The following is a 25518-nucleotide window of genomic DNA, read 5'->3' as shown; positions in this document are numbered from 1 at the left end:
GCTGCCCAGCCTCACTGAAAACATGGCTTAAAGGCAACAGCAAATCCCCAAATTCACCTTCCTGCCCTAGTTTGCACCTGTGTCCAAGCAGAAGGAATTTGAATGCAAAGCAGAGCTGTGCTGCCCCATGAAACTGGGGAAATGGGGCAGTTTGGCCCAAAATAACAAGCTCTCCCACACGGTCATTGTTGCAGGTGCCTGAGCACACACATGTTATGAAAGAATCACAGAATCATTTGGAGATAAAGCCCAACTCATCCCACCCCCTGCCATGGGCAGGGACACCTTCCACTATCCCAGGCTGCTCCAAGTCCCATCCATCCAACCTGGCCTTGAACACTTCCTGGACAGCCACAGCTCCTCTGGGCAAACTTTTGTAAGGGTCTGCAACAAGCTAATGAAGAGGGGAGAGAAAACCCATTAAACAATAATGGCTGAATTTCAGGAATTGCTCTGGATGAGCCCTCCAGGCTTTTCCCCATGTTGCCAGCTCTTTAAAGCAGCCAAGCAGTGCTGGGGCTCCACTGGCACCTGCAGATGGCAGAGCTGGAACCTCAGCCACACTAACAGTCACTCAGGAAAATCCTTCTCCACCCATCTGACACTTTCTAACAAAGCTGATGGACAACTCCCCCATGACAATTTTGGGGGGAAGGAACCTGGCCTAAATAGGCATCAGCTTGGAAAATAAAGCAGGAAACTGAACATATGCTCCTGCAGCTGGGCACAGACCCCAGGTGTCCCCATGCTGGGGACAGGTCTCTGTCAGGCACCTCCAGCTTTACCATCACAAAAAGCTGCAGCAACACCAGGAAGCAATCTGCCCTGCTCCAGCCCTGCAGCTTGTGCATGCAAGGATGGACAGACAGACAGACAGACAGACAGACAAGAGCCCATTTCATCTGCAAGCTCCCAAGCAGCTTTCTGAGCACAGCTCTGCAGAAGCAGGGAATTGAGATTCCCTATTTTCATGGATGCTGTGTTACAGGAGGTGCCTTGTTGCAGCTGGCAGGAAACAGGGAGGTGCTGGTGCTGCCAATGCTGGGCACCAAGCTGAGCTGGGGACAGCCACTGCCTTGCTCCAGGGAGCATCACTCCCTTCTTCACTCCCCCAAGAACCTGCTTAGTAAACAGCTTTACTTTGATGCCTGTACATGTTTCTGAGTGCCCTATTTATTACTGAATACGGCTGCTCTGACATGGACATTCTGCTGCCTTCTAGCAGCATTCTGGAGAAGCAGTCCCTGCCTTGGTGGGGCTGGTTGCATCCACTCAGAGAGCTGCACCAACCTGCTCAGCCATGGCCTCCCACAGGAATCAGCACTTCCAGGGAAGAGATGCTCCTCTCTTGGCTGCAAAATGCAAAAAGCAAAGCCACAAGCTGGATCTGGCTGCAGGGAGGGATAACATCAATGGGAAATGGGGCAGGGTACCTGCATCCCCTTCCTATCCTGCAGGAGATTGGGACAAAAATAATCCCTTTCTCCTGGCTGATTGCTTAATAAGTAAAAGCAAGAATCACTCAACAAGGAAGAAAAGAAAAAAAACCAAACCCAAAACATAACAAAAAGATGACCTAAGTAACACAATAGGATTTTAAGGGATGGGGGGACAATATTACAGTAAAGCTTTTAATCATTTGTGGTCACAAAGAGCATGACAGTGGATTTAAGAATGGATGGAATAAAAGAGAGGAAAGAAAATTTCACTAGCAAGTGCTAGGCTTATTTAAATCAAATTAAGACACAGGGCTTGAAGTTGTCTGTCTAATTAAAGGGAAAGTCCTCTTTAGGAAAACTAGGGTAAACCATTCTTACAGCAGTTCAGGCTGGCAACAGGGAGCAAGGTGGGCAGGATGGGTGCAGAGCAGCCTGCCCCATTCCTGGGCTCCACGCTCCTGTCCCACTGAAATCCCTCCCTGGGATGCCACCAAAGGCTTGATGTCACCTTCCACAGGGGTCCTGCTCCTGGGGCAGCCCCACCACACCTCTGCAAACTGAGTCTCAAGCCCAAGAGCAAAGGTTGGCTCAAGGACCATCACACCACTGTCATGGGGCCAAAGGAAACATTTGTACATTGTTTTAACATTTTTATGGTTTTTATTTTAAAAAAAGCTATCAGATGTTATTATTATTTAATTATTTCTCATCCAGAAGGTAATCTCAGGGGAACAGGGTGCTGTGCAACAGCTGGCACAAGATGTCATCTCCTGCTTGGCTCTTACAACATCTCCCTTGATAATCCTGGGAAAGATTAGAAACTTGGCCCCGGGGCAGTTTCACTCATGAATCACCTGTGCTGCAGCAAAGGAAAAGCCAGGCATGTTGGGAGGCTCAAGAGCTCCTGTGGAATGGGCCAGGGGCCCCCAGCCCTGCACCCACAGCAGGCACATCCCCTCACCAGTCCCTCTAACATTTCCATGGAGCAGATGGAGGTTAAAATAAAAGAAGAAAAAAAAAAAAAAAAGAGGAGAGAAAAAACCTGATCATTGCACCGGTCCTGCCCACAACTCCACACAATAGTGGCAGGAAATTATCCACTTATTCATTTTTCCAGGAAAATTCTAACTGTTGCCTCAGAGGTTCTGATGAGATGGTGGGAGGCCCAAATGAACCAAACCCAGTTCCAGCAAAATTAAAAAAAAACCAAAAAACTAAAAAACATTATTATTATATTATCTTAGGTGCCTGGTGAACTGGAGCCATTTGAGCAAAAATCCCTGGAAACCCCATCAGCCACAGCAAGGGCAAAAGCTAGGATAGGGACCAGGCTTGAATTTCCATTTCTGTTTTTTTCTCATTGCTTAAGCAAAAACTGGTATCAGAGGAGCAGATGTGACCAAAGCCATCTTGGACACAGGAGCACTGTGACAGGGTCCCATGCTTGCCAAATCGCTGTCCTTGGGATTTTTGCTGCAGCAGTGGACATACCTGCTCCACATGGGCAATTTGCTTTAACCCACCTGCCCTGCCCAGCTAAACCCTCTAATCCCTTACAACTAACTCAGTGCCAGCCTTCAGCCTCTGTGGCCATCATCTCCACTCAAGCCATGCAAATCATGCCCATGCCAGGATGGTTTGCTGTGTCCCTAAGAGGTGGTTGGTGATCTGCTCCATTAGCACCAATGTCAGTGGTACAGCAGATGAAACTATGGTCCAGGGCACTCACAAAACACCCAGAAATACCCTCAGCTGTCTGAACACCTTGAAAAGCCCTAATCCATGCCCTGTGTGTGGGTGCCCCTGCAGCACAGCCCTCCTGGGACAAGCAAGGAGCTCTGGGTTTTGAGGCCCCCAGGTGCTGCGCTGCCACACACCCCTGGTGTGAGAAGCATCTGCTGAGGACACATCTGATCCCCTAAATGTGGCTGTCCATGCACCCCAGTCCCAAACCTGGTCCAACTGCTGCCCCATAACTGCTGCCACATCTCTCCACACATCCAAAAATTCCCTTTTATTTTGCTACTTTTCACAGGATGAACCAGGTTGGAAAAGACCTTTAATATCATTGAGTCCAACCTATGACTTAACATCTCTTCATCAACTAAACCATGGCACTGAGTGCCACGTCCAGTCTTTTTTTAGATACATCCAGGGTCAGTGACTCCAGCACCCCTGGGCAGACAATTCCAGCACCCAATCACTTTTTCTGTAAAGAATTTTTTTCCAGATGTCCAACCTAAACTTCCTCTGGCACAGCTTAACACTGTGTCCTCTCCTGTCAGTGGTTGCCTGGGAGAAGAGCCCAAGCCCACCTGAGCCCAGCTACCTTTCAGGGAGTTGTAGAGTGATAAGGTCACCCCTGAGTCTCCTTTTCTCCAGGCTGAGCACCCCCAGCTCCCTCAGTGGCTCCTCTCAGGGTTTGTGTTCCCAGCCCCTCTCCAGCCTCGCTGCCTGCTCTGGCCGCGCTCGAGCGTCCCAACGTCCTTCCCAAAGTGAGGGGCCAGCACTCGAGGTGTGCCCTCAGCAGTGCCCAGTGCAGGGGAAGGGTGACCTCCCTGCTCCTGCTGGCCACACCATTCCTGCTCCAGGCCAGGAGCCATTGGCCTTCTTGGCCAGCAGGGCACACTGCTGGCTCACGTTCAGTCGCTGTTGACCAGCACCCCCAGGTCCCTTTGTGCCTGGGCTCTGTGCAGCCACACTGTGCCCAGCCCAGAGCACTGCAGGGGGTTACTGTGGCCAAAATGCAGGACTGGGCACTTGGACTTGTTAAACTTCATGTTGTTGGACTAAGCCCATCCATCCAATCATTCCAGGTCTCTCTGCAGAGCCCTCCTACCTTCCAAGAGATGGACACTGCTCCCAGCTTGGTGTCACCTGCAGATTTACTAATGAAAGACTCAATCCCCTCATCCATGTCCTCAATGCAAACACTGAGCTGGCCCCAGCACAGAGCCCTGAGGGACACCCCTGGTGCCTGGCCCCAGCTGGATGCAGCACCCTCACCAGCACTCTCTGGGCCGGCCATGCAGCCAGTTCTGAACCCAGCACAGAGTGCTCCTGTCCCAGCCCTGGGCTGCAGCCTTCCCAGGACTGAAAGGTGTCAAGCTGGTACCAGCTTTTCAAGGTCATACCTTCCTCCCAAGACTGAAAGCAGCAGAGCTGGGGGGAAAACACTATCTGGTGCAGTCTGGGCCACAGTGCTACCTGTACAGTGAGGTTGTAAGCACTGCTCTGTGCCTGCATCCCCACTGGGCCAGTAGCTCTTACCTTGCTGCCTCTGTTGGCTCTCCCAAACCCTCTATCTCCCCTGCCTGTTTCCTTCCAAGTGGGTAGCACAGGGCAGAGCAAGCTCTCATGACCAAACACCTCCTCCTCTGTTTTATTTTACCCACAAATCCCAAGGCACCTGCTGGAAAACCTCCTCACATACACACGGGCACTACAACTTTCACCAGCATCGCTGCCTCGGCTCTGCTTCCCTGAATAATCTGGCACCTGCTGTGGTTTAGTCCCCTTTATAAAAGCAGCAAAGAGCAAACTGGGGGCTCCCACAGGGAAAAGTGTCTACCACAGGAATTTCGCTTTCCATCTCCAACCAGGGCACTGCGTTCTGCAGCCACCTTGATTTCCTTAAGCCTAGCCTAGGTGCATATCTTAATATAATGTAATAAAATTACAGTAGGCTTCTGTCTAGTGCAAAGAGAGATAGAAGAGGATCAAGTGCCCTTCAGAAGCTGTATCTCATCTCCCCCAGGATAAACACTTCCATGGCATGGCAGCTGCAGGGGGATCACTCTGCCTGTGGAGCTCCAGCAGCACTGCTTTCAGCTCCAGACAAGTTTCCATGCTGCAATCTCACAGCAGGCAGGCACAGAAGCTCTTGCTTCCAGCAACTGCTTCTTCATTTATTAAAGAAATTTTAAAGAAAAACAAGGCAGAAAAAAGTGTTAATTGGAGCATTCCCACCATAGCAGGGAGGGATGCTGAAAGCACCAGGCATGGAAAGCTGGATCCTGCCCCAGCAGCCTCATGAGAATGGTTGGGGTCAGTGAGGCCAAGGTGAGCTTCATGGTGGCTGGGGGGTGAGCAGAACCACCCAGCCACAGGGACCTGGGTGCCTGCACAGCTCCCAGAGCTGAGCTGCCCTCCCCAGGGGGATGCCCAGCCCCAACACTCTGCCTGCATCAGGGAGCTCAGCACCCCTTCCCATACAAAAGCAGTTCCTAGAAGGAGAGATGCAGATCGGCACCTCAAACGCCAGGGCTCAGGTTGCACTTCCCAGAAGCAAGTGGCATGGGGAAGCCAAAATTAGCAGGCTGATAATTCTAGCCCTTGGTACATCCCACTGGTCTAGGGGAAGGTGTCCCTGCCCATGCCGGGGGTGGGGTGGAACAGATGACCTTTAAGGTCCCTTTCAAACCAATGATTCCATGGATCCATGAGGATCCCTAGCTCCTGCACCACCATGACTGCTGGTTACTGCAAGAAGATGCTGGCAAACCCTTGCTCAGTGAAAAAAATGAGGTGAACACAAACTCAGAAGCCATGGGACGACCTGCAAGGCAGGTTTTGGGATTGCACCAACCTGGGTTCCCAGCCCTGTACCCCCCTGCACCCTCCCTCAGCACTTGGGTCCCACCTTGCACGCCTGAGTGGGTGCTGGAGCAGGGGAAGGCAAGCAGACTGTTCCCTGCCTCTGGCTCAGCAGTGCACACACTAACACTGGGGTTATTTAAAGCCCAGTTTTAACAGCATTCAGCTACTGGTTGCGTGATCAGGATAAAAAATCGCAATCCTAATTCCTGGCCCCCGGTGCCTATGGCAACTGGTATCCGTCTCCTTGGAAACTAATCTCGTGGTATTTGAACAATGTACCAAGGGCCTTTAATCTCCCAAAGACTGTAAATCTTTATTCTAGCCTGCTCTCTTCCTACCCCAAGAGCCAATATAAAAAGCCTGTTGTTTTCCATGAAATCACTAAGAGCCTAACTTGAATTTTATATTACACAGACGCATGCCTTTTTGCTTTTTAAAAATATTTTTCTCCCTACTAAATTATGGACAAATCCCATATATTTGATGCCCCTGGTGCTGCAGCCCTGGACCCACACCTTGGCAGGGGGTTTGCTTTCTCTGAACAGTGCTCAATGCCCTATCCTGCCTCTTGCCTCAACTGGCATGTCCACCTTGTCCATCTAACCAGACATTGCTCCAGATTATTATTTATTATTATTGTTGTTGTTGTTGTTGTTATTTTATTATTATTAATTATTATCTAGCAAAAGGCTACTCAAACTGCAAATATACAAAAACCTAGCAGCAGCAACTCATTTCTGGGGACAATAAGTCCACAAAGGCTGAGCAGAGGATGCTCCATCTCAGTCCCCCAAAAGCTGTTGGGCTCCTCATCTTGCTCCTCAGCACTCAACCCCAATGCTTTTTTCTTTTGCAAAGCTGCAGTTGATGGCACCAGCCCCTCCCCAGCTCCCAGACAGTGCTCATCACCCACTTTCTGCTCTGCACAAGCAATTAGTTTGCTCTGCATAAGGTGGTCCCTGACAGAGAGATGCCACATAATCTCATTATGTTTAATTTTATCTCGAGTATTTTTCTCTGGTTACTGGTGTCTCAGCACTGAGTATTCCTTGTGTTACAGGAGGGGCTGTTTGTGAATCCAGGCTGGCTACATAAATAAACTCATAAAAAAAAAAAAAAAAGGCTTTTTAAAGGGATGAAAGGAGGCTCAGAGATGGGAGCATCCCATTCCCTGAGTTTCCCACTCTTGTCTCTTCTCCCTTATTTTATTTTATTTTATTTCATTTTATGGGATGAGTCACAAAGGTGAGAGCAGGTCCTGGGTCATCCCAACCCCACAGCTGGGAGCACGTGTGCAAAGAGCCATTGCCAGCGGCTCCTCGGCAGCCACAGCCTCAGCGCCTGCCCAGAACGGGGCACCCTGCACAGGGCAGGTGACTCACACTGGCACTGCAGCAGTCCTGGCTGAAGCCAAGCCTGCCCCCGCCCCGGTGTGACCCGTCAAGTGAGGCAGGTACTGACAGTGCTGCGGGGAGGTGCAGCCAGCCAGGATCCCCACTTCCTCCCCAGGCAGCCTCTGGCCATGACACCAGCCCCAAAACCTGCCTTTTCCCATGCACACCCTGCCCAGGCTCTGTGTCACTGCTGCTGCCACAGCCCAACTGCTGTGGGTGCCACGGCTCCCACCAAGCCCGGGCAGGGACATCACCTTCCATGGGGAGGCAGGACAGGGAAGCCACTGGGGATGGCGGGGGGCTGCCCAGCATCCCAGCTGGGGCAGCAACACTGGGTCCTGCTTTGCAGCTCGCAAGGTGTCCCCAGCAGTGTGACCATCCCCACAGCTCCTCTGGGGAGACTCTCCAATCTCTAATACATCTCGGGTGTACACCACAAGATTACCCCCACGTTCACAAAGGCCTGGCTTTTTTTTAACACTGAGCCCTGAGTGCCATAAAAGCCTTATTGTGCTGATGGCAGCCAGCCAGGGACAGGGACAGATGGATGGGACAGACCCACATCCAGAGACAGCTGCTGGTTGCACCCCCAGCACCACCTCTGGCCCTGGGGGCTCTGAGGAACCGTGTGTAGACAGTGGCACCTTCAGCTGGGCAGGACAGCACAGCCTCTGAGGGGTTTGCTGTGCTGCCAGAGGGATCTGGGCTGCAGCGGGGTGGGGAGTGGAGCCCAGGGCAGATGCAGAGGGAGTGACTCTAGTGACAGCCCTGTCCCACGGGCACCAGGGAGCCCTGAGGGGATGGCTCCGGGCTGGCCAGGGCCTGGCCCCAAAACCAGCCAGGTCCTCCCCACGTGTTTCTGCTCGGAGTCACGTCGGGACAAGGTGACCTAGCTGTTGGTACCTCCTCCTTCCCAGGACTTGTCATCACTCAGGCTCGAACATGGCAGCTTGGGACAGCATTTCCCTTCCCTGACACCTTGACCCACCCTAGAGCACACGAGGCCCTTCTTTCCCAGGGAGAACCTGGCCCAGATCAGCCCAGCTCCCTATAGCCCCTGTCTGCCAGTGGGTCCCTGAACCTGCAGCCCCCCAGCCCTGCCCCTGTCCTCTCACACTGTTTTGGAAAGGATTAGCCAGAGAAATCATTGGCAGAGGTGTCCCTCAACACCATGGGGCCAGCAGAGCCCAAGGTCTTGCAGAAACACATGTTCCCTCCTGCTAAATTCCAGCTTAATTCTCATTTCCATTGTGTTATGAAATACATTATCTATTGAAACTAAGTCAACAGTTGTTTGCATTTACGTGTAAACACAGTGAATATTAGGAGCAGGGCCAGCATTATATTTGCATCCAAAATGCTGCCTGCACTGCTCTCTCTCCCTGGCTCTTCTCCATTTTTGCAGCTAAAGATACAAGGATGCAGAAGATTGTGAAACCCAAGACCAGAGCAGCCCAAGAAGCAAGAAACCCCTTGTTTTTCTCTCTCTATTTTTATTCTTCTGCAGCAGGAGAAGAAACATCCGTTTAAGCCCCCATACCACATCGACATACACACCCCTTCATCTCAGGGCCAAGTTGAAACTGCTTCAAATTCCCAATGACACACATATCTTATCAGAGCTGCTTTGCATAATGCATAAATATTTATTTGCTTTTAATCCTGCAAAGCAAACCTGCCTTGTGGCACGTTTCCCTTAATCGGCAGCTCTGGCGCCCGACAAAGCGCCAAGAGAAGCATGTCCCAAATTCAGAGCCTACTTTAGATGCAGGGGCAGGGAAATAAGCACCCAAGGTCCAGTACCCACCACCTCCTGGGGTGCCCAGGGCAGGACTGGGGTGCCAAAGCAGCCATGAAACACCCTGGTTCCTTGCCTCTAGGCAAACGAGGAGCTTGGCTCAGGCACTTCATAAATAACAGAAAATAAATATATCTGCATCATGAGTGTGTGTGAGAGGTGCTGACTTAGCTCCTGGATGGTGATGCTTCCAGAGGATGTGCCAGGGAAGGTGGGTCTGGGCCCCCAAAAAAGAGATTTTACGGGCTGAGTTATGCAAGAGCACCTTGTGACAGGGAAGGCAGAAAGCATATGGCTTATTTTTGGGGTTCACAGCTTAGTTTTTGTACACAGGCTTGTTCAGCTGGAAAATGGGAACCCTTCAATGTGATTATGCATGGGGTGGGCAATGTGGGGATGTACCACCAGAGACAACTCAGCCTCTCCATCACCCCTGTTCAGGACATTGCTGAGCACAGACCAAAACCCTGTCAGCACCCACACAGCCTCATATGCTACAAAACTTGTAGGAACCAATAAAATATGAGAACTTCCAAACATCAAATCACCCCAACACCAAAAACCCCTAATTACCTCCTGCTTCAGCCAGAAGCACAGGAAGCAGCACCTCACCCTCATCCATCCCCACTCCACAGCAATCACAGCATCTACATTTGTACCCTTGGGATTGTGACTTCATTCCTCAATCAGTTCCTCTCAAATGGGTGGGAAGTCAAAGGCAAGGGGTGCAGCAAGGGTGTGAGTGCTGTGCTCAGCTCTTCACTGCAGCCAGAGCAGGTAAACACAGAACTACTTCATAGTGGGCAGGTAAATATATAAATAGGATTTATTTCAGCCAATCTGCCCCATCCTCTGATAACCTGGTGACCCAGACAGAGCCCCAAAAATGGATTCAAAGCAAAATGCTGTTTTTCCTCATGGTGGGAGGAAGCATCTTGACTTCTATCCAGGGTCAGTGATTTGGGACTGGGAGGAGAAACCAGCCCAGCCACCCTGAAGAGGCTTTGCCCAAGAGCTGAGTGCCATCTTGCATCTCTCCAGCATCTTCAAGGAGCACTTCTTACAGCCCCAAACCACCACCCCCCAGATATCAGCACCTCCAAGAGGGGATACTGCCCCATCCCCATAAACAACTCCCCCAGCCCCCACATCCATTGCCTTGCTAGTGAGGACACAAAACACCCCAAAGCGGCAGCAAAATCAATACTGGGAAGGAAGTTCCTGGGTCTATATGCCTATCAAAGCATCACTGGAGAAGTGGGTTAGTAAAGGGGGAGGACAGGAACCCCACTGGCACACCCACAGCGCTGAGGGTTGAGAGGAATGGTGTTTGCTGGAAGGGTTTCCACAGGTATCACAGAGCTTTCAGGCAGGGAGCACACACTGGGGGTACAGACTCAGCTTGGCACTCCCTGAACAGATCCAGGCACAAACAGTGCTATGGGGAGGAGGAAGAAGAGGGAGACCCCAGCCCGTCCTGGCTCACAGACCAGCAATGTTGTATGCACCAGTGGCTGCAATTTTGGTTTTGGGGAGGGTGGAGCCATGGGGACATGGGGCAGCACAAGCAGACAAGGAAGCCATCAGCCAGCCCTAGAAGAGAGTGACCCTCCTGCTGCTCTGCTCACCTGCAGCCATGACAGGAGACATTGTCCCTTCTGCTCTCCTGGTCTGGCACCTCCCAAGTGCCAGCTCAAGCTGCCACCAGGCACCAGCTTCCATGCCCCATGGGGACAATGCCACAGCAAAGTCCATCCAGTCTGGACATGGATGAGACCCCCACAACAGGCAAAAGCCTTCTTGGATTCTGCAGCATCCACAGCAGCAGCTCCCCAGAGCACAGACAATTCCACATTATTTTGAATGATCATGTTTAAAATAATAAAGGACGCCTACGTGCTCAAAAGCATTGACAGCAACCCAGCACCAGCCCAGGAGTTAAAAATAGCCCTTTCCAGGAGTGCACTGCCAGCCCTGACCACAGGCACCCCTGGCCCTGGGGGACACACTCTCTGCTCTCTCCATTGGCATCACCACGTTAGGTCCATGGCACACTCAGAGGTCAGCAGGTGTTGAAATATGCATCTTGCTTGCAGGAAAAAAGAAAAAAAATTAATCAAAAGGAGAAAAAATATATTCAAGGACCCTCTGCTGCTAGGGCAGAGAGAAGTAAATGAATAAGGGCAGAAAATGTATTGGGGTTCAAGCCCCACCCGAGCAGGTGATGTTCAGAGAGTGCTGAGATGCAGAGGGGAGCCAAGCATCACCTTTGACAGATGTGAAAATAAAGGAAACATTTGCATTCCAGCAGTGGTACTGGAGCTGTCTTTTACCATGGAGAGCCTCGTGCAGGCAGCAATAGGGCTGGATTTCTGCAGGTGTAATTCCCACAGTGGTAAAGACCTTGGTTTCCAACAAGCAGGGGTATGGTACATAAATTACAACAGAAAATGTGGAAAACAAAGTTTTCATGAGACCACATAACCTTCAGATGGGTGGCACAGGGAAAGCTGGTGGGCAGCTGTGGGAACACAGCACCAGTGAGAAGTAGGGCTGATCTCACTCTCCCCCCTCCAAAGGAATAAACCTTTAGACAGTGGGGGGAAAAATGAGCCCACCTAACCAATAAGTACCTGAGGGGCACAGATGAAGGTGGGGGCAATGGATGCAGCAGGATCCAGCAAGGAGCCTTGGGAAGGACACAGGTGGGTGCTGGGTCCATCCCAAGCAGGGTTTTCACTTTGAGAGCTCATGTGGGAAGGGCTGCATCAGGCTGACCAGCTCATGACACCAGTCATTCTCATCTCTCTTAAACGTCTTTTTTATCCCCTCTCATTTTAAACAAACAAACAAAAACCCCCAAAACAGCCTGACACTAATTCTGACAGGTTTAATAAATGTTTAATGCCCTGTTAAAGGTCACCACCCACTCGCTTCTGCCTGTGGCTCTGCAGTAACAGCACTGGGCACTCTCCTTGGGCCATGCTGGTTCATAAGGGCCCTGATGCCCAGCATGCTCCTTTCCCTGCCTGGCATCTCCCAAGGAGCTGTGGGGCAGGGCTGGCACGGGCCTGGCACATGCAGAGAACCCCAGCTAACCCCTCACCTTTGATGGGACAGGCTGCCCAGAGCAGCTGTGGCTGCCCCTGGATCCCTGGCAGTGCCCAAGGCCAGGATGAACAGGGCTTGGAGCAGCCTGGGACAGTGGAAGGTGTCCCTGCCCCTGGCAGGGGACTGGAACAAGATGATCTTTAATATTCCTTCCAACCCAAGCCATTCTATGGTTCCATGATTCAAGATCCTGGATGAACTTCGTCTGGGGGCATGGAGGTAAACACATTTTGGGGGTAAAAATATCAAATTCTAGCTCAGGGTAAAATGCTGTAATTTCACATAAAAGGGTTTCTGGGCATTTTTCCCCAGGAAGACAAGATGAAATTACAGCCCAGCAATTCCCCTAAAGGGTGCAATTTATTTCCAGTGATCCTCTTCTAATGAAGCCAATTTTTAACCTTGTCAGAAGGTGCATGCAGGCTCGGGGCACTGGTGCAGCTCCCTGCCCCCCACGCCTGCCTTTCCCAGGATGAAAACCTCCAACCTAAACCCCAACCAGGATGTTTATTTAAGACCCAAACCCCAAAGGCATTTCAAACAAGCAAAGTTCCTCACATATTTTGCTGACCAAGTGCAACCCTTCACAGCAGTGACTGCAAGTTTGCAGCCAGGGGGGCGTGGGGGTCCCTGCTGCCACCAGGGTGGTGTCCCACTGCTCAGGTGGGAACAAGGATGATTCTGTGGGACCCAGGGACCTGGTGGCATCTTGTGGTGTCCTCACAAGCCAGAACTTTCCAACACATCTGGGTCTCCACAGCTCAGCAGTGTGGTGGCCCAGTTTTTGGGAAGCTGGCCAATGACCCTGCCATCACCCAACAGCCTCACCGCGCTCCAGTGGGAGCTGGTCCTCACCACTTGGAAAAGCTCAACAGCTCACGTCCCAGCTGATTAAGAGGGAGGAAGCCATAAGCAAAAGCCCCTTCTCCACCCATAGCAGCCACTCGTGTTCCTCCTAGGACACATCTGACACCAGCCAGCAGGAAGTAGCAGGGGAGCAGCAGTACAGCAGGCAGCTCCCACTGCTCCCTGCAGCAGCTCTTCAGCAGATGGTGGCTCATAACATCATTATGTTTACCTAACAAGATTGCTTTATTGTAGCCCTCCAACAATAAAGCCAGAGCATCTAAAAGCAGTGGCCAACGCCTGGGCTTTGACAATCCTGGTGCCAAAAAAACATATATGTAATTTTAAATCTTTATATAAATCATTATTTTAGAGGTCACAGTAATACACCATTTTTTTCCCCCCCATACTAAAACAGCTGTGACTCACATGCAAGCAAAAAGACATACAATTCAATGCTTTAAATTCTTTTAAGTGCTGGGGTGGGGAGTTGCTGTAGCAATTTGGGTAATGCCACGGGCACACAGAGCTCAACCCCCAATCTACCCAGACCAGGACGCCAGAGACAGCGTTCCTCCTCCTGGCAAGGACTGTCATTCCCTGTCTGCACAGCAAACAGGGTCCCAGCCTTCTAAATAATAATGCAATACAAATAATAAAAGATAATTCCCACATATTTAATCATTACCAGAGCTCTGGGAAGAAATGATAATCAGGCCCCTACTAATTAGGGAGACATAATCCTGCCTTTCCTACAGGTTTTTCCATCCCTGTCTCCTACCCTGCAGTGAAACAAGAAGAAATCCAGCCCAGTGGGAAGGAGTGCAGCTTTGGTGGAAGCCTCAAAAAGATCCCAAACTACAGCCACAGTGGGCACAGCCCCATCCTACCAATGCCAAAATACCCATCCCTCTGCACTCAGGATCCACCCTACCATCAATGCAACCCATCCTTTATGGTACCTCTTGTGAACATCCAAGCAGCACCAACGCCCCTCTGGGATCTCAGCCCTGCAGCAGGACCAGCAGCTTGCCTCAAGCCTCATCCAAAAGCCCTCAGCATCCTGCAGCATTCAGGGATGGGCAGGCAGGGAGGGCAGCCCCTGCCGTGGTGGCACTGCTCCTGGTGCCATCGTGCCACCGCCGCGCCTGGCACTGAGCCCGTATGGAGTGGACAGGGTTAATATCTGGCATGAGGATTGCTGCTAATTAGCAGCAGGGCTGGGTTTGTCCCTTTCATCTGTGCATCCTGTTGGCGTGGGAGTTCTGCCCACCTCCAGGGAGCCACCTCCAGCTTGGGGCAATGGCCAGAGCTGCCTGCACTGCCCAGGGCCAGCCCTCTGGTGCTACCAGGCTGGAGCCCAGCGCCAAATGAGCAGCCAGGGCTCAAGGCAAGGTCACCTCTCACAGGCACTGAGTAGTAGGTGGCTTCCCAGGCAGGAGACATCCACACAGACACAGCTGGAGCTAAAGACAGAATGTGATCTCTGCCAAAAGCTGGGCACAGAGATGCACTCATCCCATTAAAGGTGGGTGAAGCATCTTCCAGCACAGCAACCAGATAAAACCATGGAGATCTTTCTCACCCACAGCGGTGTTTTCATTTTCCAGTGTCATCCTGCTCTGGAAGACTCCCACACTGTAAGTTTTCCCTAAGCCAGATCAACTGCCTCTATGTTCTTCCAAACAACAATCACCTGTTGAAAAACTTTGAAGGTTTTCAGCACAGGAGAAGGAAGCCAAGGGCTCCTATATGGCCACACCATGGGCACAACCCATGGCAGGGATCCCATGTATCCATCCTGCTCCATCCAGGGATTTGCAGCAGGACTGAAAAGTCTGCTGCTGGCCATCAAGGCCCAGGGTCCATGTTCTTCTCTCAGAAACAAGTAAGTCTGTGCATCCATTGCAGGGAGAGGTTTCTCCTCCAGGAGAAACCAAGCCAAGCAGGACACCCAACCATGGCAGCGACCAGATTCAAACATATCACAAAAAAGTTCAAGAAATTACCCAAAAATTAAAAATGGTTAAAAACATCCTGCCCAGCACTTTTCTTCCCTGCCATCTCCAGTGGGATCTACACCTCAAAGCACCCTCTGGGCTCCCAGGTTTTAATCTGCCTGTGGGGCTGTGGGAACAGATCAACAACAGGTCTGTGGTGCCCACCACAAGCCTTTGCACCCACTTGGATGGCTCAGGGACACTGCCAGACCCCAGCACACCCCACAGGGGATGTCGCCCACAGGCAGGAGGCATCTGGGCTTCTCCCCTCCATCTCCTGGGGCAGAAGTCTCAGGCACACAGGTGGGCTCTGGATGGCACATTTCCAGGACCAATTCTGGGTCCACACCAACCTACCCACTGGCACTTGCTCTGTTTAATGTTAGAGATGTAAAGAAAATTAAGATGGACATCTCAGCCCTCATATGAAAGGTGGAGACTGGCTTTGAGGAGGGACATGCTGGCAAAGGGTGATGACATCCACATGGCTGTGCAGCAGCAGACCAGCTCCTCGCTGGTCCCCCACTCATCCCACCCAGATTAATTATCTTTTTAAACCAGCTAGACCAGCACAGAGCAGGTACAAGACAATGTGAAGCCAGAAAACTCCCACAGAAGCTGTTTGCATGGACAAATGTAAATACTGCTCTGAGGAGAGGGTCCACGTACCCAGTGCTTTTCTCCACAGCATCCCACCTCAAGGGATGCTTTCCTTTGCTCCCACAGCAAGGAGAGCCTTGCTGTGTTCTAGGTAAGCTCCTAAGGTGGTATTTGGCAGCAGCTCCCGGACCAGGATGGGACATGAGATGGCCCCACATGCCCCAGCTGATCTGGGGGGTCTCTGTGGCAGAAACAACCCAGCCCACTGCTCTACCACTCTTGGGATTGAAGCAAATTTAACCAAGGGAGCAGCACCAAGAAACGAAGCATCAAAACAGAAATCCCCACGGCCACAATTCCTAAAGCCCACCTGGGGCCACTGCAGCTTCCTGCAGCTCTTGACTGCTTTTTAAAGACAACATTTCAAGAAATGTAAACTGAACATGCCCTGTGAAGGGACAGGGCTGCCACAGGGCAGAGCAAAGCCCTGGGAAGCTTCACTCCAGTCTGCAATGAGCTGCCACCTCCTCTGCAAACTGCCAGCTGAGGCTGCTCCCTACCCACAGCCCCACTGCTCTGGCCACAATCCAGATGGACACCAGGATGCCCTTCCCCATAGCTTCCAGCTGGGCTCTTCCCAACAAATGAGCCAATAAATGCATACTTATCTCATGGATAGCTATCTCCATCTTGGGAGGGGCTCCCAGTAGGTCCTTTCCTCACCTCCTCCCTGTCCTTGAGGAGGTCTCTGGTGGTGACAAACCCCTGCTTCCCCCTCAAACCCCTGAGGAAATTTTGTCATTACCAGCAAGGTGTTAACACAGCCCCAACGTGGCTGGAGGAGCAGAGCCAGAACAATAACACAGCCCCTCATCTGCCCATCATGCCCCTTCCCAAACCACCACGTGCCACTTGCACCTCAGCCCTGTCATCCTGGTGCAGCAGGATCCATTCACACATTTTCTTCCATGACAAACCACCACTACCTCCACTCACCACAGGCATCTGCAAATGGGTGCTGGCACACACAGAGCAGCCATGCCCTGACAGCACTGCCCACCATGGGGACAGCCAGCAGCAAGCCCTGCACCCAGCCCAGGGGTCAGCCCTGCAGCCACCATCCAGCTGGAGTCCCCGTGCATTCCTCCAGCCTGGCTGCTGGGGTGCTGCTGACAAAATTCCTGAAGGAAGCGCAGGGCATTGATAATTGCCAAAAAAAATCTGAGCTATTTCCTGTGGGAGAAGCAGACGGGAATCCCCCATTAACTCCAGTAGCCAGAGGTTGTGTTTTGGCCTGGGACTTTGGGGGTTTGGTATTCTTCTCCTTCCCTGAAGCAGACCATCACTTCTATATGTGATGCACACCATGTAGGACAGCCAGACCTGTACCCTCTGTGCTGGCCCCAAAGCCCACCTTTCTTGTCACCTCCTGCCACATGCAAGGCTCTTGTGAAAGGAAGGGCACTGTGTCTCTCCCAGCCAGATAGAGCCAGGTTGCTAAACGTGTCCTTGAGCAGCTTCCTGCTCATCTGCCCCAGCTTCTCATCAGCAAACCTGAACAAGCAGTGGCAGCACCAGCAGCTCCTCCAGAGATGGGAAAGGAGGGACAGCAGGAGCAGGCAGCAGTGGCCACCAGAGCACATCCCTGGCATCATTCCTCAGCTTCTGCAAGCACCACGTGAGGGCAGCTGCCTGATCCCTTCTCCTGTCCAGAGTGGCAATACATCCCTGGCAGGTGTCACCCCAAAAATGTGGCTTTGAGAGGCCATGCCAGCCTGGAGAGCCAGGGTGTGTGGGAAACCAGTGGCACAGCCCCAAAGCAGGGCACCCTGTCCCTCAGTGGCCACCGGTGGTCGCAGGGACTCTGGCTCTGCAAGGCTAAAGGGAAAAGAGCAGAGGACCCAGGGGTGTTCACAAAACCACACTGCCCTGACACACAGTCCTGCTGCTGACACTGCTCCAATGGCAGCACGTGCTGCTGTGCCAGGGCTGCAGCAGAGGCACTGGGACACAGGCTTCAGCACCCCAGCCCCTCGGCTGCCAGCAGGGTCAGCTCATCCTGGTGGTCCCCATATTGCAGCAGTTCCCACAGAAGGGGATTCTGTGGGCTCAGATGGGCAATGACCAGCTTAACGGGTCTGGGTGCATTGCTGGGGACTCTGTGGAATTAAAGAGAGTCCCCAACACGATTATTCCCCAGATACAGCACTTCCAACAGCTCCTTCAGTGGGAGCAGCACGAAGAGCAGACACCCTGAAGCCAAGGGCTCCCGTTATGCAAGGCCACACGCTGATGTCCCCAGGTGGTTCCAATGTCCACAGCTTCACACTGACAGATGACAGATGTGGCAGCAGGCTGGGTGACCAACCTCAAAGTGCCCATAGCAGCTAGTCCCATGGCTCTGCCACAGTGGCACCACCACCTCCTGAGGTGCCCTTGCCTGGCTGAGCCCAGAGCCCCCCACAAACACCCAGGATTACCTGCACAGCCCTGCCGGGTCCAAGGCTCACTCCTGCACAAGGCACATTAATAGGATCACTCCAGTTTACAGCTTATCCCAGATAAACCCACTGCCAGCCCCACACACTGCAAGGACAAGGGCACCTGCTCCTCAGGGAGCAACTTTCTCCCCATCACAGTCATCCCCTGGCACCAAACAGCCTCCACTCACCCCTGTAGAGGATGCCTGTTCCTTCAGGCCAGTGACCAGTCCAGCCGAAACCCCAAGCGCTTCACCAGCTCAGCACCGAGTTTCTATTTCCAGCAGCACTGCTGCCAGTCCCCACACCAGTGAAGAGGAGGCAAGCTCCAGCAAAGCCCTGCTTCCAGCTCCCTTCCTGCCTGGCACCGTCCAACGCAGCCAGGGCAGGTGATGGTCACAGAAATGCCTTCAGGATGTGGGCCACCACCGAGGGCCAGCCTGACATCCCCTATCCAACCCCCCAGCTCTACTGCCCCCTGCACCCCCTCTGCAGCACCATCACCCCCAGCTCCTAAATGCCCTCCCAGCCTTACTGCTTCCAGACATCCCTTCACAGCCCCATGGATCCCACCATCACCCCCAGCATTCCCCCCAGCAGCCACAATGAGCTCCACATCCCATTAGCTCTAATATCCCCAGCATCTCCAAGCCCTACAGATCTTCAATATCCTTCCCAACCCTCATAACACCCAGAACCCCTGCCAAGCTCTATTGCCCTGCAGCACCCCCAACCCTAATGTCCTCCCCCAGCCCTACTGCCCTGCAGCATCACCAAACACCATCAGCTCCCAGTGTTCCTATCAGCCCCCTGAACTCTCGCACACTGATGAGCCTGGCATTCCTCCCCCAGCATCCCCGCAGCCCCAATAATCTCAGCATCCCCTGCAGCAGCCCTACTGCTCCCCAACATCCCCCATGCCTTGATGCCACACTGCACCCCCACAGCCCTACCAAGCCCCAGCAGCCCTCCTGAATCCCCCAGCCCTACCATCCCCCCAGCATCCCTCAGCCCTAAGGAGCCCAGCATGCCCCCCCACCCTACTGCCCCCCAACCCCGCAGCCCTATCATCTCCCCAGCAACCCCACTGACATCCCCTGTGCCTTGCTGCCGTTTAGCACCCCTGCAGCCGCAGCACCCCTCCAGCAGTCCTGCTGCCCCTCTGCATCTCCCAGCACTCACCCCTACCTAATGTCCTGTGCTGCATCCTCAGCACCACCCTCCCCCGGGATCCCTAACGCTGCCCGGCACACCTCCAGCCCAACACTCCCAATCATCCCCCGAATCCTGCTGCCCCCTGCATCCCTCAGCCCTGTCCCCCCACCCCCATCCCCCGCATCCCCCTGCCCCATCGCACCCAGCACCCCCGCACGCCCCCCGCCGCCGCTGCCCCCCCAGGGCCGTGACTGGGGGTGGAGAGGGGACCCGTCAAGAGGCGAGGGGAGGCCAAAACTTTTCCTTACCGCGGGCGGTTGGGGCGCGGCGCCGCTGCCTCCCCCGGCGAGGCTGCGCGGGCGCGGCGGGAGCGGCGGGAGCGGCGGGAGCGGCGGGAGCGGCGGGGGCGGGCGGGCGGGGGCCGGGATGGAGCCGCCTCCCGCCGCCTCCCGCCGCTTCCCGGGCGGAGCCGGTACAACCCGACAGGGGCCTAAAGGAATGAAAAGAAGCCGAGGGGGGTGTGTTTTTTTTTTTTTTTCCTCTCCCCCCCCACACCCCAAATCGGGCAAGGGAGAGCAGTTCTTTGTTCTGTAATCCCAGTAAAAGTGCCAGCCATTCGCCCCGCCGCTAATCCCAACCCCGCGCAACGGCCGCATCCATTGGCTGCCCTTTACACACGGGATTAGCCAGCCCGAAAACGGGGAGGGGGGGCTTCTGAAGGCGGGGGCAGCTCTGCCAAGTCCTTGCACGCCGCGCCGGGGACGCGCCGAGACCAACCGGGCCACGCGGGCGCGTTCCCGGCGCGGCCCCGGCGCGTCCCCGGCGCGGCGGTTCTGGGGTGCCGCGGGTGCGTGTCGCCACCTGTTGGTGCGGGCACGGCTGGCTTTGGCGTGGTGCCGTGTGGATTGGCACCTCTTGGCACGGCTTGGTCCATCGGGACATGGCATGGCATAGGATCATAGCGTCGCATCGGGGTTTGGGTTGGAAGGGAGCTCAAAGACCATCTTGTTCCAAGCCCCCTGCCCTGGGCAGTGACACCTTTCGCTGTCCCAGGTTGTTCCAGTCCCATCCAACCTGGCCTTGAACACTTTGAGGGATGGAGCAGCCACAGCTCCTCTGGGCAACCTGAGCCGGGTTGCCCTCACAGGGAAGAAATTCTTCCCTGCCCTCTTGGCAGTGTGAAGCCATTCCCCTTTGTCCTTTCTTTCAAACCCTAGTTCAAAATCCCTCTCCAGCTCTCATGGAGCCCCTTTAGGCACTTGGAAAGGTCTCTTAAGTTATCTAGGGTCTCCCCAGAGCCTTCTCTTCTCCAGGCTGAACAACCCCAGCTCTCTCAGCCTGCCTTCATTAGCAGAGGTGCTTCAGAGGCACAGCTCAGCTCAGCACGGCCTGGCCCTGCACGGCTCAGCTCAGCACAGCCTGGCCCTGCACGGCTCAGCTCAGCACAGCCTGGTTTAGCACAGCTCAGCCCAGCACAGCATGGCCTGCATGGCTCAGCTCAGCACAGCCTGGCCCTGCACGGCTCAGCTCAGCACAGCCTGGCTTAGTACAGCTCAGCTCAGCACAGCCTGGCCCTGCATGGCTCAGCTCAGCACAGCCTGGCTTAGCACAGCTCAGCCCAGCACAGCATGGCCTGCACGGCTCAGCTCAGCACAGCCTGGCTTAGCACAGCTCAGCTCAGCACAGCCTGGCTTAGCACAGCTCAGCTCAGCACACCATGGCCTGCACGGCTCAGCTCAGCACAGCCTGGCCCTGCACGGCTCAGCTCAGCACAGCCTGGCTTAGCACAGCTCAGCTCAGCACACCATGGCCTGCACGGCTCAGCTCAGCACAGCCTGGCTTAGCTCAGCATAACCTGGCATGGGGAAAGCAGCCCACCAGGAGTGAGAGATGCTTCTCTGAGTTCCTTGCTGCATGTTGACGAATGGCAAATTAAAATGAATGAAAAACTACTAAAAATACCTCGACACTATTTTAACCTCTGAAGTTTTAGAAGCACTGACACTTTTCCCTGGAAGTATGTGTTAGGCAGCTGCTCCATTATCTGCCCTCTCCAGGGCCGTGGGGAGAAGAAAACATTTTAAGAGGAAACACTCTTTTTCCAGTTTCTGGAGGAGCATAGAAAGGGATTTTTCTGTGCTGCTGAGCAACATGCAAACACCCAGCACCTCATGTCTGTCACTCCCCATGTCTTCAAGTCTCAAACTCGTAGCCATAGCCACAGAGACCCAGCAAATCCCAGTAAGTTTCCAGTAGGAATACTCAGGGCAAGACAGGTCCCACTGGGGTTGTCAGCTGGTTCCTAATTTGTACCTGTAGTACCTGGGACTGTGAATGGTGCATAAGAGCACACTAGCTGACAAATTAAACGACAGATCTTACTGTGAAGAAAGAAATCAGGGCATCTTTTGGCTAATTAACTTTAAGCCAGCACCTCACCAGAAAAACAACCACCCAGCAAAATTAATTTAACTGGGTCACCAAGAACAGTATGGGGGAGCTGCCTGCACAGAACAGGCACATTTCCATGTCCTGCTTTTGCTGGTGCCCTCCAACACTTCCCCAGTACACTGGCCGCCCAAGCCTGTGGCCCTGAGCAGGGAAATCTTCATGATTAATAAAAAGAGGGTGGAAAAAAGTGTATTTTGATGCAGCATCCCTGTGCTGTGGCTGTGCACATCCCCTGCTCTGTGCCCTCAGAGCACTGTGGCCCCACAGTGCCCATGGCAGCAGACAGAGGCTGGGGTAGCTTGGAGCTCCTGCCTGCAGCCATACCTGGGTCAGGGTAATGGCAGCATTTATAGGGAGCGTTTACAGATCAGTCAAAGGAACATGATTGTTGCAGGCAACACTTTTCAGATCCTTTGAAAGGATGCTGCCCCTCAGACCTTGGCAAAAAGAGAGTCCAAGGTTCTTTGACAAGCAGCTGGCTTGCTCTAATAGCCCAGGGAACTTTTTTTCCCTTTGCTTTCTTGCAGCAGAGCTGGTCCCAAGTCTGGGATCCGAATGCTGAGATTGGGGGATGGCTCTGTAACAGCTGGCTTTGGGGTCTCATTTTTCTCCTCACCATTGGAGACCGTGAACTGAAAAGAGGTTGGGGACCCATGGGTACAACCTTTGGTCACCAGTGCATGAAGAGGGAGCTCAGTCCCAATAGCTCCCAGCAGAGCCTACTCCTACCTGAGCAGGGGTATGAGAGCTAGGGACAGGAGAGGCCAAAATAATCCTGAAATTTAGAGAAGAAGCCTGGGAAGATGGTGAGAGGGGGAGCAGGGCCACTTGAGGAGATCTCCTGGGGCTGTTGCCAGTTGGGGCTGGCAGGGAGGACTTCAGGGAGGAGGTGGACTACCTGGTGGGAGTACAGATGTTCCACAGATGTTCCACTGAAACTGAATCCACTCAGGTAGCTCAGCCCCCCACGCTCTGGGGATGCTCATCCTGATGAAAAGGAGACCTGGTCCAGCTGCTATGGCTCTAATGTACTCTTGCATCTCTTTCCCATCAAGGAATAAACCTGTCACAACAGGGTAAAAGTGGGGGCAGGATGTTTTATTTGGGGACCAAAAGAGCCACACAAAGCCATCCAGTGTGAGAGGGATGGTTTAATCTGCTCTATCTCAGCAATAAAGGACTTCCTTGTCACAGTGCCAACAAAAGAAAAGGCAACATCACCAGGAAACAATCCTATCTGCAGAACTCCTTTTTTAAATAATTTGTTAATTAATGACTGCTGGGCATCACAAGGATTGTTGTTTTCTCTGATATGCTGATTTCTTCTGTCTCGGTGGAATTGGAGATCACAAAAATAAAATTAAAAAAGGAGAAAAGCTGTTTCTTCAGAAGCGGGAACAGGGGAAAAGTTTTAGTAAAGTCAGGAGAAATTTAATTGAAAGAATGAGTATATTTCTTCTTCCTGAAGGGGTATTGTGTTCTTTTGCTATAGCAAATTGCTGGTTAAAGCGACCAAGACAAAACAAAATGGTTTTTAAATTATAGATCAAAGAGCAGGAAGTTTCTGGAAGCCTACCCCAACCTCATATTCCCAGGCAGGTCTCTGGTGAGCAGTGTGGCTGCAGGGGGCTGCCACCACCCAGAGTAGTGCTGGGAGATGCAAAAACCACATGAGGAAAAGCCTAGAGGAGAAAATACTGGGATCTGCATAACTGGGTGGGAGGCTTTGAGGTTTGCGGATGGGGAAAGAGCTTCTCCAGCCATCATTTTCACTTGGAAGAGCAAGATTTTGCACTCAGAAATTGACCACCAGGTTTGGGGCTGTATTTGTAGCAAGTCTATCCTGTCTCAAACCAGCTCCTACAAGGAGAGCCATGCTTCAAGGCAGCCCAGTGTAGTGTTAATTCTTTTGCAAAGTATTTGCTACTGAGTAAAAATCTGCAAGGATTCCCTGCAAAACCCAAGCTGATATTTGTAGGTCCCAAGTATATTTGTAGAAAGACCAGGAAAATGCCCACCCTCTCTCCATCCCCTGCCCACTGGGGCTCAGTGATGCCTTACACTATTTGCTTTGCCTACCTTCACCTCCCACACCTCATTGCCCACCAAGTGCCCACAGCCCTGCTGCTTTTCAAAGCTGTACTGCTCAGAGGGTTTGCTCCAGTGCAACAACAACAACAACAAAAAAGGGCTTTTCTAGCTGTCTTGTGGTCCGTTTAATTATTTCCAAACTATGGAGAGGCAGTGAAGTGTTACTGAGCCAGAGCCTGTGAACAGTGTCTTGGAGAGCAGAGCAGGGAGATTTCCACGTTCTCACTTCCCCCATCCTTCTGACCCTCATGTCACCTGGCAGGAGTAAAGGACGCTTTCCTAAGCTGATCTGATGCCACTGGGGTTGGTTTTGGCTCAGGAGCTCAGGGGATGGAGAATCCTGAACACACCCACCCGAGTACCAGCAAAATCCCAAGGGGACCCAACAACCCAGCCCTTGGTTCTGGGTTCCCCTCTGCAGACTTCAGGCATTGTAAAGGGATAAGGGAGGCCCAACCCATGGAAATCCCACTCTGTGAGGTGGAAAGGCAGGCATCAGGGTTATCCACACACCATATTTTGGCTGAGAGCATCACCTCCTCCTGACAGCAAGGGTCTAGGAGGTGTGTCTGCCTGTGCCCTGCCCAAGGTCAGGCTGTTATTCATCCATTTTTAATCAAATCTGCAGCTGAGGTTACAGCCTCAGCCTTTGAAATCACTGCAGAATTTCGCAGTGTGGCTCCAGCTTTGCCTCTTGCCACCTTTCCCGTGGGACTGCAGCCCCAGCAAAGCTCCTTGCTCTCCCCTTCAAGGCTGCTTTCAGCCTTAGATTGCAGCCCCCTGGCACTTCACCTAGCTAAGCCATCACCATCAAAGGCCCACACCCCATTCCATGCTGGGAATGAGCTAAGGGTGTCAGTTCTCTGTCAGTTCTCTGGGGTCTGGGTGCTGGTGCCCCACTGGTGCTGCTGCCCACCCCAGTGCAGGTGGGGCTCCCACCCACTCGTGCCCTTGGAGCGCTGGTGCCAAGGGCAGGAGGCATTGACATTCCCCCAGGGTTTGCACAGTGCAAAAGTAAACTTAACGATGTTATCCACTGATCTGGTAATTAATACCCTGGATTCTTTTTATTGGAATAAGCAAGGGCCAGAACATGCTGGGGGTTTTAATTAAGAGATGGGCTGGAGAGGCACTTGCTCCCAGTTTTCCCTGGAAGGGGCTGTGCTGGGTGGGGGGTTGAGGTCTGGTCTGCATGGGGTGTTCAGTGCATGTTGGGTGCCTCTGGAGTGGTCTCAGCTCTGCACCCACCATACCAACCCATACATCTGCTCTCCCTACCCATGCTCTACATCTTAGTGTCATGCCAGACCCCACTGGGTCTTTTTTTAAGTGAAATGCTCTCAAGATCTTTAAATATTAGGCACAAAATGTTTTCCCTGTGCTGTGCTCTGCTCTGCAGCACCCATCCAGGGCAGGGAGCAGGCAGGAATGCTCTACTCGGCAGAACCAAGGATGCCAGGGTCGTTTTGCTCCAAAACTGCTGTATCTGTAGTTGATCCCGCTGCTATTTTTAATACAGATGCCTTATTGAGATTCAAATGAATGTTTCAAATC

At 52.9% G+C, this 25518-nt stretch overlaps 1 protein-coding gene across 10 annotated transcripts in view; it reads right to left on the bottom strand.

The window, feature by feature from the left end:
• GTF2IRD1 (GTF2I repeat domain containing 1) overlaps positions 1–20040 on the bottom strand; it is a 69115-nt gene extending 49075 nt beyond the window's left edge. For 2 of the 10 annotated variants that reach the window (XM_064395057.1, XM_064395062.1), the window contains exon 1: positions 19731–20038. Coding sequence is in view for 1 of the 10 variants with exons in the window: in XM_064395064.1 (XP_064251134.1) it covers positions 1291–1302 (12 nt within the window). In the remaining 9 variants the exon portion in view is untranslated. Of the gene's footprint in view, positions 1–1290; positions 1318–18458; positions 18480–19730 lie in introns of those variants that run through there. The other 8 variants (XM_064395061.1, XM_064395059.1, XM_064395056.1 and 5 more) reach the window with 6 other exon arrangements.
• Between the last annotated feature and the right edge of the window lie 5478 nt (positions 20041–25518).

The sequence above is a fragment of the Passer domesticus genome, chromosome 19 (genome assembly GCF_036417665.1).
Source record: "Passer domesticus isolate bPasDom1 chromosome 19, bPasDom1.hap1, whole genome shotgun sequence".
Lineage (NCBI taxonomy): Eukaryota > Metazoa > Chordata > Aves > Passeriformes > Passeridae > Passer > Passer domesticus.
This window is presented reverse-complemented; position numbering and strand designations above follow the sequence as displayed.